Source organism: Copadichromis virginalis, linkage group LG19, assembly GCF_057382275.1.
Source record: "Copadichromis virginalis isolate Kocher_CV1m ecotype Utaka linkage group LG19, C_Virginalis_male_GT1.1, whole genome shotgun sequence".
Lineage (NCBI taxonomy): Eukaryota > Metazoa > Chordata > Actinopteri > Cichliformes > Cichlidae > Copadichromis > Copadichromis virginalis.
The window spans coordinates 21868445-21884183 of NC_140636.1; the positions used below are offsets into that span (position 1 = coordinate 21868445).

General features: G+C 42.0%; 1 protein-coding gene across 9 annotated transcripts in view; it reads right to left on the reverse strand.

Annotated features, from left to right (window-relative positions):
* Positions 1-18: 18 nt before the first annotated feature.
* The window catches only part of LOC146686013 (dynactin subunit 1-like), a 32921-nt gene continuing 17200 nt past the window's right edge, over positions 19-15739 (reverse strand). For 4 of the 9 annotated variants that reach the window (XM_085440998.1, XM_085440995.1, XM_085440992.1 and 1 more), the window contains 27 exons: positions 14950-14967; positions 12668-12688; positions 11257-11427; positions 10553-10576; positions 9876-10073; positions 9258-9462; positions 8977-9055; positions 8714-8873; positions 8488-8592; positions 7776-7967; positions 7553-7669; positions 7261-7413; positions 7013-7173; positions 6653-6821; positions 6330-6398; positions 5938-6150; positions 5626-5787; positions 5060-5191; positions 4828-4956; positions 4428-4570; positions 4192-4358; positions 3949-3960; positions 3189-3316; positions 2722-2905; positions 2265-2338; positions 2033-2122; positions 19-1885 (listed from right to left, as the gene is read on the reverse strand). In XM_085440998.1, coding sequence (XP_085297124.1) covers positions 1748-1885; positions 2033-2122; positions 2265-2338; positions 2722-2905; positions 3189-3316; positions 3949-3960; positions 4192-4358; positions 4428-4570; positions 4828-4956; positions 5060-5191; positions 5626-5787; positions 5938-6150; positions 6330-6398; positions 6653-6821; positions 7013-7173; positions 7261-7413; positions 7553-7669; positions 7776-7967; positions 8488-8592; positions 8714-8873; positions 8977-9055; positions 9258-9462; positions 9876-10073; positions 10553-10576; positions 11257-11427; positions 12668-12688; positions 14950-14967 — 3414 coding nt within the window. In that variant the 3' untranslated portion in view covers positions 19-1747. The remainder of the gene's footprint in view (positions 1886-2032; positions 2123-2264; positions 2339-2721; positions 2906-3188; positions 3317-3948; positions 3961-4191; positions 4359-4427; positions 4571-4827; positions 4957-5059; positions 5192-5625; positions 5788-5937; positions 6151-6329; positions 6399-6652; positions 6822-7012; positions 7174-7260; positions 7414-7552; positions 7670-7775; positions 7968-8487; positions 8593-8713; positions 8874-8976; positions 9056-9257; positions 9463-9875; positions 10074-10552; positions 10577-11256; positions 11428-12667; positions 12689-14949; positions 14968-15739) is intronic. The other 5 variants (XM_085440999.1, XM_085440996.1, XM_085440994.1 and 2 more) reach the window with 4 other exon arrangements.

A 15739-nucleotide genomic window follows, 5' to 3' on the forward strand; every position in this document is an offset into this window, starting at 1 on the left:
AGATTCAAGACGGTGAAATGCTTGTTTTAATGTCTTTATTGATCAGTTATTGGTTGTGCATGAGCAAGAAGCCACACAAGGAAAAAGGTAAGACAAGCTGCAGTTTCAGTACATCAGCTGCTCACTGAGAGCACAGATAAATATTACAACCAATAAATAAGAGATGTCTGCATTTCCCTCTTTAACTACAGTTACTTAGATTCCCATTAATAAATAAAACTTCAAGTTATGACAGCACTGTGTAAACAAAACAGTCTATTAGACAAATTAATAATAAATTAAAAGCTCCTTGAAAATCAAACATGGCAGATGTGAAGAGAAGAAAAACAAAGACTCTTTGGCAAAGATGTTGCTTTGCTTAAACAATGTTTGGTTGAAACAAATTGAAAATAAGGCAGGTGACCGATCTTTACCAAAAGGCTCTCTGCAGGTTTAAGGCTCGGACAAAGTTTACAAAATCTACAGCAACGGGAAGCTCGGCAGAACACAAGCAATGCAGTCGAATATCACCAGTGCGACCAGTGTGTCATTTATACCAAGCCAATAAAGTACACAGTTACAGGTTACACCAAAAGTGTAGTATATGTGAAATCATTTAAACCATGTAATGCTCTGGCTAAAGTGCAGCCAGATTGTGTGTAAATCTGCAGAAGAATTTCAGGAAAACCACTGAGCTTAATGTTTTTGTTTTATTTTTCTGTTCTGTGCAGCCAGCAAAGCCACAGAGGTAAACACTAAAACCCTCAGTTTGTATTTAACTTCAGAAGGCTCAGTATTTAAATTAAATGTGCAAAAAACCCCCAAAAAAACCGTGTCAATGCCCGCTCACTTAAACTGGCAAATCCATCATTTCAGTGCTCCTTTCCTTTTACAGCAATGTTCTTAAAACGGAGAACGTCACTGTGACACCTCATGAAAGTTTACAGCACAGGCTCATGATTCTTCACATCTCGTTAGGCAATAACTGCAAACGGGAAATATGAAACAACATCCAATGTTCTGGCCAAATATAAACCACACCAGGGTGCAGGAGGAGGCTGGCTCATTTTCTACTACATAGATTTGGTGAATCTGGGCAGCATGCAAGAGCATTGTCGCTTGTATCTCTGTTTTTCTGGCCATAAAACAAAATCTAGACGTAAATTACAAGGATGGCATCACAATCTCATCATCCAGGTTCCAATTTACAGCCAGCAAGGCCTCAGTCAAATGCAGAGTTGCCTGAAACAAGTCACATGTGCAAAGATGTGCAGTCTGATTTTGGCTGTGTGAAAAAACAGAACAGTCCTTCTCTTTAGCCTCTGACCTGGACTGAAAGTAATCACTAGTAGTTAATCTCCCCAGTTATTTTCTCAGTTCTTTTAAAATGTCTTAAAATAGGAATAATTACAATAAATGTTTTTCAAGCCATCAGTGTAGATTCCACTGATATTCAAATAACACATGAAAACCCTCGACATTTAAAAACGCTAAAAATCTGAGGAAGACTTCTCAGTCTTCAAAACTTAATGTGACAATGACTAACACAGTTGCCAATAAGCTGCTTGTCAGTCGACTAACAAATTCAGACTTCTATATTTCTACGTTTTAGCCTTCACCTGTGCACTTTGATGCCAGAGCTGCAGGTTGTAATCTCATAGCTAATAACCTAAAAAGCCTCCTGGTTTGACTTGTTTGGCCCTGGAGAAAAAGCTGATGGTGGTGGAGTGTTTTGGTGCGGCTGGTGGGAAGGCGGGGCATGTGATGTTTAGGTCCGCAGCAGACTGTGAACTCGCCAAAGCTCCGACTGTGACAGGACGAGGCGGTGGACCTGCTCCTGACCGCGGGGACACGGCACCATGACCCTTCCCACCAGCACAGTGTCACCCTTCTTCTCCTCCTTCACCTAAACACAGAAAAGCAGTCGGCTTTAGAACTTTAAATTCACAAGTATTTGTACCCTGTTGCTACTGTGAGACCGCCAAAAGCTTTCATTCATCCACCTCCAAGTCAAAACAGAGCTTTACCAGAGTGCATGGACCAGCAGACTTACCTTAACAAATGAGGTCGAAGGGAACGTGGCGAAATCAGATGAGACTCGGGCTCCGGGCTGCAGGTTGACGACATGTTCTGCTACCTCGTCCTGACAGAAGCAGAAGAGGTGAAGACTAAGGTGAGTACTTCAAGTTCAGCATCAGCTTGAACAGTAATGTTTTAATGTAACTTTTGTGCATTTTTATCAGCTTATTCTCTCTGTGCTTCACAGCTTTGTGTTTTATTTGCACCTTCAGTCTGTCCAGAGTGTCATTCAGGGACTGCAGTCTAGCTGTCTGTTCCAGAAGCTGAGCACCAGGGGTCACTGCAGGGCAAAAACAAAATGAGAAAATCTCTGAAATCAGTGCCCAACAATCAGTTCTAAATATTTGCACATGATTTCTGGTGTAATTAAGTTAAGATCATCCAGGATTCTATAGATTTAGCAGACAACACAAACAATACAAGGCAAATATTATGAAGACTTCCTGTTACCTAACCTGCTTTAGCCTACAGAAATGGGAAAATGCCAGTTTAATCAAAATAATTACTCTTGGTGGTGAGATATCAGGTAGGAGAACATTTTAGTTTTCTTTGCACATTAATTCTTCACTCAGCTAAAAGTTATTCAGTCTAACTGTGCTGCTTTTGACACTGTCGTGTCAAATATTTATGAATTCCTTTCCTCGAGGAAGAAATGTCACATACCAGGAGATTTTCCAGTGATGTCCACCACCTTGACATTGGCACTCATTTGCAGCAGTGTCTCAAGGAGCTGATCGGTCTTACGGTAGAGGGCGCTGGAGAGCACTTCAGGACGTCCGTCTTTGGAGGGAAGCTTGGTCACATTGAGAGGAGGCAGAGAGGCGAGCTGAGCACGCATCTTCTCCGCCTGTTGGAGAACACATGTTGATGGTGAATAAAAATAATCCATCTAATTTTAGGTGTGGTGATCTTAACTCAAAAAGCCTCAAACCATGTGGAAGTCGAAGTAAAATCTCAGCTTTGAAAATCTACAAGTTTGGGGTTTTTTTTAACCATATTTGTTGTGTTTAATGAAGGAATAATTTCACTCTTCAGTTATTTGTGTAGCCTCTGCAGGTTCTTTGACCTCTAAAGTGTGACTTCACTGTTGCATCCGTCGCATGCTGAGGTGGTGGAGAGGCATTCGTTACCTTCAGCCTGTTGTTCTCGTTCTTCAGGTGTTTGATGCAGAGCCTCTGAGCTTCGATCTGCTGAGTCAGCAGAGGTGAGTCGATCACTTGAACGCCCGATCCAGAGCCGACACCTGACACCATGTTTGCTGTGAACGATAACAGGAACGCCTTATGAGTATTTGAGTGCAGCCAAAGCTTTATTTAAACCTGAATGTTGGCAGTATTTTCACATTCGTTTGACCCTCTGACCACAGCTTTGCACTCTCGTCTTTAACATTGAGTTCTGATGAAAAAGTAAATAATCCTCTTGCATGCTAGAGGTGCACGGCGGTGGAAGCAAAAATACATTTGACTTTTTATTCCACTGCATTTACTTGGCAGATGCCATTCCTGTGCATTCTGACTGACTTGCATACAAACATATGCATAAATAATAAGCAGATGTCCTTAAAGACATGGGAGGGATATGGTGTGCATGCCAAAACAATGCATATACACAAAAATGAGTTCCTACAAGGTTTACTAAGACTTTTAGATACTGAGTACAACACAAACAATATGATGCTGTTTGATCCACCGTCAGATTATTTATTTCAATTTAATTCAAAGCTCTTTCTTGTGCTACAACGTCCTGGTTTAGTGGTATTATTATTTGTAGTGACACATGCATGTCATGTTTAACTCCTCTCATATCATGCGAGTGAACCACTAAAGGTAAAAAAATAAAATAAATAAGCATGCATCATCACATCAGATGCCAATAGAAGCAAGTAGATACCTTTTTGTTCCTCTGAAGAATGAGTAGGTGAAAATAAGAGGAATTAAAGCAGAGTTATACGGAGAGAAGAATCATTGGTTGTTGAGGAAAGGTATTAAACTGGAGTTAAAATAATGATATATAACCACAAAATTCAGTATCAATCCTGCAGTGTGATTATCAGGTAGGTTAGTTAAAGTGGGAATTTATCTATTACCAGAGAACCACCAAACTAAGAGCATGTTATGCAGCTGCTTCACTCACCTCCGGCCATTCCTGTGACAATGGAAGCGATTCCTGACGGCCCGGTTCCTCTCAGCCCATCGATGGTCATCTTTGATTGGCTGTTGATTCTCTGCTTCAGTTCAGCCTTCTCTGCCTCAAGCTGATCGATGTCGGCCTGCAGAGCGTCCATCGTCTCCTCGAACTCTCTGCAGAGGAGAGGACAACATCACACAATTGTAGATCTCAGTAATCTACAGACGTGTTCTTATTCTTACTTCTCCTTCTTCTTCAGCAGAGTCTGGGCTTCATCCAGTCGAGTCTGGATCTTCTCAACACGTTCGTCTGCATCTTTGGATGAACTGTCCAGCTTCTTTTCTAGCAGACTGAGACGCACGTTCGCCTCGCTCAGCTCTTCTCCCTGAAAAAGCACACATACCCCCCTAAATCAAAACACTGTGTCTCTGCAGAATTTGTGACTTTTCTTCAGATATTTTGGAGCAGATTCCCTCAGTGTGTACAGATGTGAACGTTGACCAGTTCAGAAAACACGATTACACAATAAACTCCAGATACATACCTATCATTTCAGCTGCATGAGCTCTAACCTGACAAAAGATTCGGCAGTTCTGTGTTTTTAATGTTTTTATTCACAGTGAATTTGCTGCTTCTCTCTACCTTGATCTTGAGAGACTTCTTCAGCTCCTTGATGACCGTCTCTCTGTCCTCCAGCTTCAAGCCGAGTCCTTCTGCATCTGTGATTTCTGCTCGAAGAGCTGCCGCTCGCACATCTACTGGCGGAGGGTTCTGGAAGAAAAACGGAGTAATATGAAAATAATATTCTGGGTTCACAAAGCCAGAACTAAAATACCGACACACCTTCACAGTGGCCCCAGACTGAGCTAATTACCTTGTTTTGAGGCTTCTCTGAGTCATACTCTCCCTCCTGCATAGCAGTCGCCATCTTGTTCATGGTTGCTATGACGATGCTACAGGACTGTCGCAGATACTCGTAGGGGTTGGCACCCTGGGATCCATAGATCTGAAAACGAAAGTATGATTGTCCAGGAGGCTGTCAAAACAGTTGTCCATAAACATGCTCAGACACACAACAAAAGTCAAAGTGCATGAACTCCTCGATTAGCAGGTGAGACTTTTATAATAGTTTCCGTTACATAAACACTTTCTCAGCTCACATTGAGTTCATTCAAAAAATTGCTGGCTTGCAAAATTTCCAATAATTCCTGCTGCAAGATGACTTCTAATGGAAACTGTTGTCACTGTGTCACTGCATTGTTTTTAATTCATTTAATTGAAATATTCTGCTATAAAAGAATTTTTGCACCTAAATCAATATTACTTTTTGTTGTCAGCCACAATTCTGAATTACAAATGACTCTAAGCAGTGTCCTGGACATACGTCTCAGTCAGGTCACTTGGCCTTTATTAATTAAGTACTAATGTAATGTAATGTACTTGTTCTCCAGCTTTGAACGCCACGTCCTCCAGTTTGACGGCCGACAGCCCCTCCTGTTCACCGAGAGGTGACATCATCTGAGCTCCGGCTGCTGCCACTTCTTGCAGGACTGCCACCACCCAGGTCAGGTGTTTCCTGCAGTCTGAAAGGGTGTCTGACACCTGTTGGGTAAAAAGGTAAAAACGAACATGAAATGAAAAAAAGATTTTAAAAAAAATTCTTTTTTTTACTGTGACTTTCACCATAGATCTGGGGTTCTTGTTGTTTTGGGGTTTTTTTTTTTAACTTGATGGTTTGGTCACTATGGTTACCTGCTGTCCGAAGCTAAGTGCCGCTGGGATGCCGGGCGCGTCAGTTCCAGGCATTCTGCGACGGATCTTCTTGCAGAACTGCCTGATGTCACTACAGGATGTCTCCAGATCCTTCAGCAGCACGGCGAGATCGGCTTTTTCCTGACCCGCGTGCAGGAATGCCCGCAGACGACCCACCTCCACAGCCATGCAGTCCAAGGCACTCTGGGTAAACTGCACATGAACATAAGCCACGAGTAACCAGTGAAGTCTATTTTCTTTAGGCAGCAGAAACAGAAGCATCTTAATAAAAATACATGAAAAAAGATTGAAACAAAGCTGGATTGAGGGCCGATGGGGTTTATAAACCTCCTACAGATTCCTCGGAGACTGCAGGTGATGTCGATACTCACTCTGATGTGATCAGCGAGCTGCATGGTGCAGTCCTCATTCTGATCTGCCAGGTGGATGCTGTACAGGTGCTGAAAAAGGACAAATATCATTAAACAAGCAGTAGGAGTATAAATTGCATGTTTTCATCATAATGCAAATGAATTTTGTAATACAATATAGAAAAATATACCATAATATATTGAAAATGTATTATAGTATAAAAATAAATAATATAAATATAATGAAAATAAGGCAGAATATTAGACATTAAATACTTTATGTTTTAATAAAACACAGTTATATTAAACTGCAGTAATCACGCATTACGTTTGTTTGTGTGTACCTGATAATATTTAATGGCCTTGGTGAGCGGCTCCACATTGACCGTCTCATCCAGCTGGTCTTTGTGCAGCAGGTCAATAAGGAAGTCCAGAGATCGCTCATGGACGCTCATCTCTGGGTACAGAGAGCCGATCTTCTTATAGACCTCCACGCTGCACTGAGACAGAGCTCTGACAAGCACAAGAAGAGTGTATGGAGGAGTTACTCTAATGATAAGCAACCCCTGAAAAAATTCTTTATTTGGAAGCAGTGAAACAGCGTCCGGCACAGCCAGGACATTAACACTGAAAATACAGTTACAACTTAAAAAACTGATAGAATAGTTGTTAATCTTTAGTTTAGAGTCTGTGGTGAAACTTACTGCTCATATTTGTGCAGCGTGGCCTGCAGCAGACTGAGCGAGTAGACGAGACCACCCGCGAAGCTCAGCTGCTCACCCAAAGCTCCCTTCAAGCCGGCTCGCTCCACACAGTTTTCATTCAGGTCAAATTTCTCCTGTGCCTGTTTGCTGATCAGCTCGGCCTAAAAGACATGTAAACAGTTACAAAAACATATTTAAACCTCACGAAGAGCAAGTCTCCAGTTTCTAAAAGATGCAGTGGCTTTTACCTTGCAGATGAGTCTGGGGATGAGCAACAACACCAGGATGCAGTCGTGGTCTCCACCGTGACGGAGGAAGGACTCTGGCATGAAGGAGGTCAGAAGAGAAACGTGTCTGTTGGCCTGACCCACCTCCATCTTCCTCAGCTCCATCTCAATAGCCTAAAGCATACACAGACATTAGAAGTTTTGTTTAGCTCCAAAGTTAAAATCAGAAGTTTTGATTTAAAACCTGTAAACACGTGAAAAGAGGATGAGAGCTACTTATTATTCAGACCAAAACCCTGTGATTGTTTCTGACCTTGGCGTAGGCCTTCGTCTCTGCAAATTTAATCTTGAAATCAAACATCTCTGCTGGCGGCTGCTGCTGCAGCTCTGCTGAGGCTTCCTGCTGGCTGGTCAGCTCTCTGTTCACCTCCTGCAGCAAACACATGAGAACAATCGTGACTGACTGTAGGACACCAACACGTGATTAACAGGTTAGATGTGAAAACACATTTTACATATTTCCTCTACATGTTTACCTGTAGGTGAGCTGTGAGCTCGCGGTACTTCTTGATGGTCTGCTGGTAATCGGCTACGGTCTCCTGTGCGGCTTCAACTCGTTTCTCTGCCTCTCGGACTCTCGCTGCTCCCAGATCCAGCATCTCCCTCAGCTCCAGCTCCGTCTCTCTGGCGTTCTCCTGCAGCTCGTCGTTCATCTCATTTATAGCTTCCTGCACAAAGGAGATGTGCACACAAACAATCAGGGCCACCTCCTTTTTTTGAATTTGATTTTTGAAATCTGTCTCTGTTTTTCTAGATCAATTAATTCTTGTGGGATAATAATGAGATTTTGCAGCTTGTATAAACTCATGTTTTGTTTATTCTTGGAAAAAACAACGTTCTTTAATGACAGGCACAAGACAGACGAGTTTCTTGTGTAGGATCATATGATCATTGTTCTAGGTCAGTGCACACCAAAGGAGCACTTTAATCCAACAAAAGCTGCAGTGATGACAAACACCAGATGGCTCCAAATGCATATTAATGACCCCGGCCCCATATTATTAATGAAATGAGTCAGCAAACAGCAATACTTCAATTTTTTCAGACCTTATTACTATGAATGTATGCAGGTAGGCCAGTCTGAGCAGTAAAACGAGATAGTGAGAAATAAATCAGAGTGTTTATGGACTGAAAATCACTTTGGGATTTTTTTTTTAGCCATGTTTGTTCTGGGCGATTGTCACTCACCAGATCTGTGACTGTCTCTCTCAGCTCTCTGACTTTCTCCTCCAGGTCCAAGTTCCTCTCTGTCAGAGTCTCCACCATCTCCTCTGCGCCTAAGGCTGCATCCACCTGAAACAGAGCACATGTTGTTTTTCTGCTGTTATCCATCCCACGAATTAAAAGATCACAGGCCTGGGGGGAGCTACCTTTCACTTCCTCTACATACAGCTGAGTCATAAGGTCCACTGACCTGCTCTTTCAGCTCATCGATGGTCTTTTCTGCCGCTTTCATCTCTTCCTGCAGTTTCTCCTTCTGGCTTCTCAAACAGTCAAGTTCCACGTTCTTCTTCTCCATCTGCTTCTGCAACTTCACGTGTTCCTGCTTCTCTGACGCAGACAGGTCACGCATCCTGGACACAAAAACACGCATCAGTGTTTTGGAGCTTGTAAAGTTCTGAATTAAAGTTCAGTTCAGTATAATTGTGGCTTTCATGAAGACATCAGCGGACCTACCTGACCAGAGCTTCCTTCAACCTGCTGTTCTGCTCCTCCAGCTGTTTCACATGGTAACTGGAGGCGGCACCATCTGAGCCTGACAGAAACCCAAAAACAATACAAAAAAGAAAAGCTCGTCATTAAAGCTTGCAAACTTTTCACTCTAAATTGATGTTCATTTTACATACTTTAAAACCCAGACTCAAACTTCAGTATTTGTATTGATTGTTCATGTCCTGATTTAACAGAAATGAGGCCTGGATACAACATCTGCAATGATAAAATCAGCTCTTCAGTACCTTTCTCCTCAATCTCATGCTTGAGGATCTCCAGGTCCATGGTGAGCTCATCCACTTTCTCCTTGAGGGAATCCACCTCCAGCTGCAGAGACTCTGCTCTCTCCTCAGCCATCTCCTTATCCAGCGTCGCCATCTCGATGGCGTCCGCTGTGTCCGACATTTCCTCCATATAACGCTCCTTTGCCTCCAGAGCTTCTTTAGCCTCCTACACACAGAAAAGCTTAGTTTCAACAAAGTATTACATAACTGCATGTTATTTAAACTGCATGCAAATCGTATACTTTTCCCCTTATTCCCCTTTAATAATAATTTTACAGAAAGTAAGAAGGTATGTGGCAGCCAGGTGCTGTTAATCAAACACACTGTGAACACTTCACCAAAATAAATAAATAATCTGCAATAAAGGTTGAGATGAGTTTAGGCCCAATAATCTCAAAACCTACAGACTTAAATTAAGAGTAATTAATAAGATTTTTAAATTTGTAGTTCATTGGAAGCTAAGGAAGGAATGCAATTGCTGGATAGTTTTTGTTAGCAGTCAACTGCTGCTTTTTAACACTTTTTCAGCTGAGCCTGAGCATCTACACTCCCCTCCCTCCTCCATCTGTGGCTCCTTACCCTCTTGGCCTCCTTGAGCTGCTTCTGCAGTTCGGCCTGCTGCTCTTGCATCTTGGTCTTCCACTCCTGCAGCTGCTCCAGCTGGATCTTGTGCTTCTCCAGCTCCTTCAGTTTTGCTTTGTCCTCCGTGCGCTTCATCTTCAGGGTCTCCAGCTTCTCCTCCAGATCCTTCACTTGATTACGCAGCGCCTCCTCTTCCTGGGTAACAGTTATATGGACAAGATGAAGGGGAAAAGTGAGATTTAAATAAACACATATTAGAGGAAACTCTCTAAAACACAAAAGGAGGATTCAAACTTCCATTTTCTTTTCTTTTTATGAATCATTTCTCTTTAATGATTCTTCAGAGTGAAGACCGAAAGCAGTGAATCAGGTTTAAAGTCTTGTGTTAGAAGCACTTGCGCATTAAATATTAAACCTGCAGAAAATTCACCTGTGGAGAGAAAACACACGCACACACACACATGCTGTATTACACATCCAGTGTGCACACACAGATAATCACACTCCTCTAAACACTCTCTGAATCCTGTGATAAACGTGCAGCAGAGACAATCACTGCACACACACAGGTTAAAAAAGGAGCCACGCCTCAGCTGATTAAAACGTTAGTGAGAGCAGAACAACACTTCAATACTTCAAGTGCAGAAACATCACATCACACCACCTCGCTGCACCTGTGTTTCCATAGTGACATCTTCCTGAGGGGACAAAATACCAATTAGACTGATTATTCCGACTTTAACATTTCATTAAAAAAAAACAAAAAAAAAAAACAACACACTCAGAAGGCGATTTTTACAAAAGGTTGATGTGATAATCTCTGATGTTTAAATACAACTTAATATGCAAAAGAAAACGAGAGACACAGATAAAATCTTGGTGTTGATTTGTTATCAGCACATTAACAGGCAGATAATTCACAAAAACAAAGGTAAATTCTGTCACGTTGCCTAAAAAGCGTTTCAGGCCTTCGGCTCTCGTTCTGACTCTGCTGGATGATGTCAACACAAAGTGACAGCTGGGTCAAAAAATACACTTAAATTTAGAGGAGAGATACTGACAACGTTGTCACATCTGATTTTACTCCTTCGCTGGGCTTGTGTGGGTTATACTCAGAGTCCACTGACTGTGGTGGTACATTAAATCCTGCTAAACAAAATGTATGAATGAATTAATGTGACTATGGGTAGTGCCTTTTTAAGCAGGCTTTGCTCATTCGCATAAATACTTGTTGTGGACTAAGTGCTGCCACAGAAGCTTCCTTCATAATGGGTCAATAAGCATTCAAAGAAAAGAAAAATGTATAGATAAACAGTAAAACACATCAGATCTGTCCAACGCAGGGTGAATAGAACTTCTGATCCAGACACACACTGACCTTGCTGGGGATGGGAGCTGGAGGGTTTCCAGGGGAGTGGAGGGTGGGGATGACCGGAGCAGCCAGGGGGGTCTGTGCCGGCGTGCTGGGCTCGCTGCTGCTCATCTCCCCAGCAGAGGCTGAAGCCGAGCCAGACGCGGCCCCCTTCCCTCCTGCAGGTCGGCTGGGCTGCTGAAGGAATCAAGAAAAAAGTCCAATCAACAACAAGAATTACATTTTTTTTTTTAAAAGAGAGAAACACTTTGCAAAAAGCAGCTAAGAGTAAATCATTTGTGTGGATGAGGCCAAAAAAGGTGTCCCTCTGCAAGCTGACTGCATTTAATTATTGTAGTTGGGTTTTTTTTGGCTTGACAGCTGTGATTCAGGATGTGGTGTCTACAAGCAACATGAGAAGAAGCACCATGAGAAATGTTAATAGCTGCATCTGACTGAGTTACAGTGCTGTGGAAAAGTCTTCCCTCATTTCTTTATATTTTCTTTCCAAGGATCCCGATTAAACAGGACAACTTTTAAACTGTACCATTAAGCACATTGTTACTAACAGACTGCAAAAAAAATGTATAGCTCAATAAAATAAATATGTTGAGGAATAAAACATGGTCATAACAACACGGTCTTTAAAATTGTACGAACTCTGCCATAGATGCTGCATTTTCTTTCATGTTTGTGCATGATTTAATTAATCACTGCACCTCTTTCTCTTTCCAAGCGAAATGTAAAGACATTGGGTAAAGTTCACCACTTTTGCACTGTGCTCTTAATTTAACTCAACTTTGGGGCTGGATTTAGCTTCTCTATAAAATCACCTACATCAAAATAATTGTTAAATTATTTATCATTACATTTTTTTATTCTACTAGCTGAGACCTGAACATCTGTATAATATTAAATGTCTATACAGTATATTAACAGATATTTGATTATTCATGCTCATTGTTTTGTTAGCTTCAGACCTTAAAAAGAGAATTTCAGTTTATCTAAAAATTGACTGAGTTGTTGTAAATTTCCCAAAGAAATATACAAATGGGCCCTTCTTCAGTAGAACTCAATAGTGACCTCAGACACAATTAAGACCTTAAAATAGAGAAAACAAATACCGATGTAATACTAAATGAGAAGTGCTAAAAATATATGAAAAAAGGTGTGCAGCAGACGGAAAGCAATAAGAAATAAAGCAAACTTTAGATGAATAAATGTAGTGTTGACATAAACATAAGATGTTTTAAAAAGTGTAAAATCTGTAAGATTAAAGTGGACCATCTTTTATGCTTTTGAACAAAAATATGATTCGTGTTATGAGTTATGTGCATAAATCTGATCTGCCTCGTGAAGTGAAAATAATAATCGCATGTTCAAATAACGCAGGCTGACAAAAGGTGGAAACCCTGATGATGTTGAAGACTGGGCTCACCTTTGGCCTTCTGGCCGTGGTCTGAAGAAGAGGAGAGGAAGCAGGTAAAGGTCAAAGGGCAGCAGGAGGAGAGGAGGGAAGGGAAGGAAACAAACAACCAGGGTTAGTAATTCAAGGCAAAGTCATAGTAAAGAAAGATTCCAAAAAAATAAAAAGTAAGAATGAGTGGATGAAGCTGATATGACTTTAGGCCATTGTTGAATATTTGCTGCTTCACTCACAGTTGAAACCCTGTTAATGTATTCTTCTTGACAAGACGCCCCTACTTATATTACTATCATCTATCATAATAACATCTACACAGATCTCTGCTCTGTTTCTCTAATGATCTTTATTGTCTTAACTCATCTCTGGGCCTCATCTCATCCACCCATATGACCACAGTCTTGGCAACAACAGAGACACTGACTGGTACTGCCGCTGTGACCTCAATGACCGCATTGTATCTCAGTTAGCTTCATCTATGTCGAACTACACTCATACTGCTGAGGTAACAGCAGCATTCAGGTACAACATGTGTTTCAGACATGCTACACCGCAGGGTGGATGACAAGATTTGCAGTTGAGCTTGTAAAGAAACACTTTGCACTGTATAACACACATGGGTTACACTATTTTTGATTTCCTACCTCGAGGATGACAATGACAAATGCAGTTAAACTATAGATTCCCTGGTAACTTGTCCACAAGTCTTCAGTCACCCAGGCCTATAGACTAGCCAACAATCCCCTGTGAGGAATGTGTATTCCTCAGTGGGTTGGAGAGTGGTTTTTGAAACCAGTTGCAAAGTTGCTGCAACACAAATGCCCTTGTGATTGGTTTTGGTAGCAGACTACCACGGCCGACTACAGTTTTCATGGAAGATACCAACTTGTCTGCAAACACTTGCCATCTAACCACTACCAGTAGTAAAACTTATGCAAACTGGGAATGCCTCCAAAATAAGAGATTGAAAGCAATACATTTTAAAACTTTTACTTTGGTGGTCTCCATTTATGGTTTGTGTTACACTCTGTAGTTTTACGACTGCTTAGCAAGTATTTGGGGAGTATATGCAGACAAGCTGGCATCTTTCATAAGTCTGCAAGGAGGTGCTCGGTACAGCACTGTAACCCAACTTCACCTACTAACAGCAAAAAACCTCCAACATTCGACTGGTAGAAATACATTTTTCCCCAACTAACCAAAGGTTATCAGGGCTTCATAGACTGATCTCTAGGCCCAGGTTACATGACCTAATTATTTTCCAGCGACATGAAACTGAGAAACTGAGTCGCTATTCAGCAGATTAAAATCATAGTCTGTTTTTCTACAACATACTAAAGTTCAAATTATTTTCTTTAAAGATCCTGGAAGTAAGTCTTGCGACTAGTAAGTCTAGATTTGCACATGGAAAAGATTTCTAATATATTACAAATGTACCAATTAACCATTGTCTCTGTTACCTGTAATTAGTGTTAAATTACAGAGGAAACAATCTTTGACGATACCAGAAAATTCTGAAGCATTCAGGCACTGCTACAATAAATCTACAGTTAACAATATTAATCTTTTCTTGTGACTATCACTTCATATTAAAGTACGTCTATGATGATGATTTAAACTTAACCCAAGCCTGACCAGACACTTGTATACTTTCTACCATATTCATGTAAAATGATCTGTTGCATCCAATTATCTTCCACTATCTGCCCTCAGTACACTCAATCAATATCCATCTCCATCTGGGCTTTGGCTTGTTATTGTTCTTTATTGGATTAAAGCACTACCATCCAACAGAAACTTGCCCAAGCTTATAGCTGTACCACCTAAGATCTGTCAGTCCTCTTAAACCACCATGTTGTGCTATAGTTGCCAGAACAAACTGTACTCAAACCACATCTGCCTGCCTGCCACATCTGCAAACAGTGATGGAAATCAACGTATAGTCTTGAGTAAGACATAGCTTCTGTATGATGAGGCTAAATAAAACAATAAATATGATACAAGGCAACTCAACAACTGCAAACACATGTAGAAGCATGGACAGCTACCGACAGCATGGGCAAAATAAACTTAGAAGTCAAAGAAAGAGCACAGCTGAGCTGCAAACACTTTTACTTTTATGCTGGGAATATTAAATATCAATGGTCTGGGGAAAAAAAATGGGAAAAAAGGCAATTCCACCTTAAACAAAATGAGGACACATGACCTTTACAACAGCTCTGCCAACAAAACGAAAAGGATGATAACATCAACACAAGAAACCCAACAGAAAAAGAGCATCACATGGAGTTCTGTACCTTCCGGGGTGCAGGAGTCTGTCTCATCATTTTTGCAAGGGAAGAAGACATACACACACACGGTCACCCAGAAACATACAAACACACACACACAAACAGGAAGCTGATAAAACAGGCAAAGATCCACAGACAGCGGGTTCAGAACAGACAGGCGGAAAGCTGAAGCTGAACAGTCAGACAGGCAGCGGCTCAGGCCGGGGAGCTGCAGTGGTGCAAATGGCCGCGGCGATTTATTCCCAGGCTCCCCCTCCCTCCTTCTGTTCGTCCCTTCCTCCTGCTATCGTCCTCCTTTATGTCCTCTTTCTCTCATAATCCATTTGCCGGCGCCCTCTGTCAGCACCTCTCTTCTGCTCTCGCCTCTGATTAGGACTCGAACATCCCTCTGCCACGAGCCTCCAGCCTGCTGCCGTTTCCTGCTACACCGGAGACGCCTCTCCTCCCCTAACCTCTCTCTCCAACCCTCTGTCTCATTTCCCCCCCTCTTCTCTCTCTCGCTTGTTGGGATTTGTCAGCTGCTCCTGCATTACATCACTGTGTGCCCTCCTCCCTCCCTGCTGCTCACCCACTCATCACCACCTCTAACACAGACAGACAGGGGGGAGGGAGGGAGAGGGGGAGGGAGGGATGGGTGTAAAGTGGTGATTGGGGACAGACAGGGGAGGAAAGGGATGATGTGAGGGAGAGGAGGGCGGGACTGTAAATGGAGGTGAGAGGGGAAAATGAGCAGCCATGCTGATGCAAGCCTCTCTTATCTCCTAGCAACGCTGGCAGATCCTCAAAAAGGTTCATT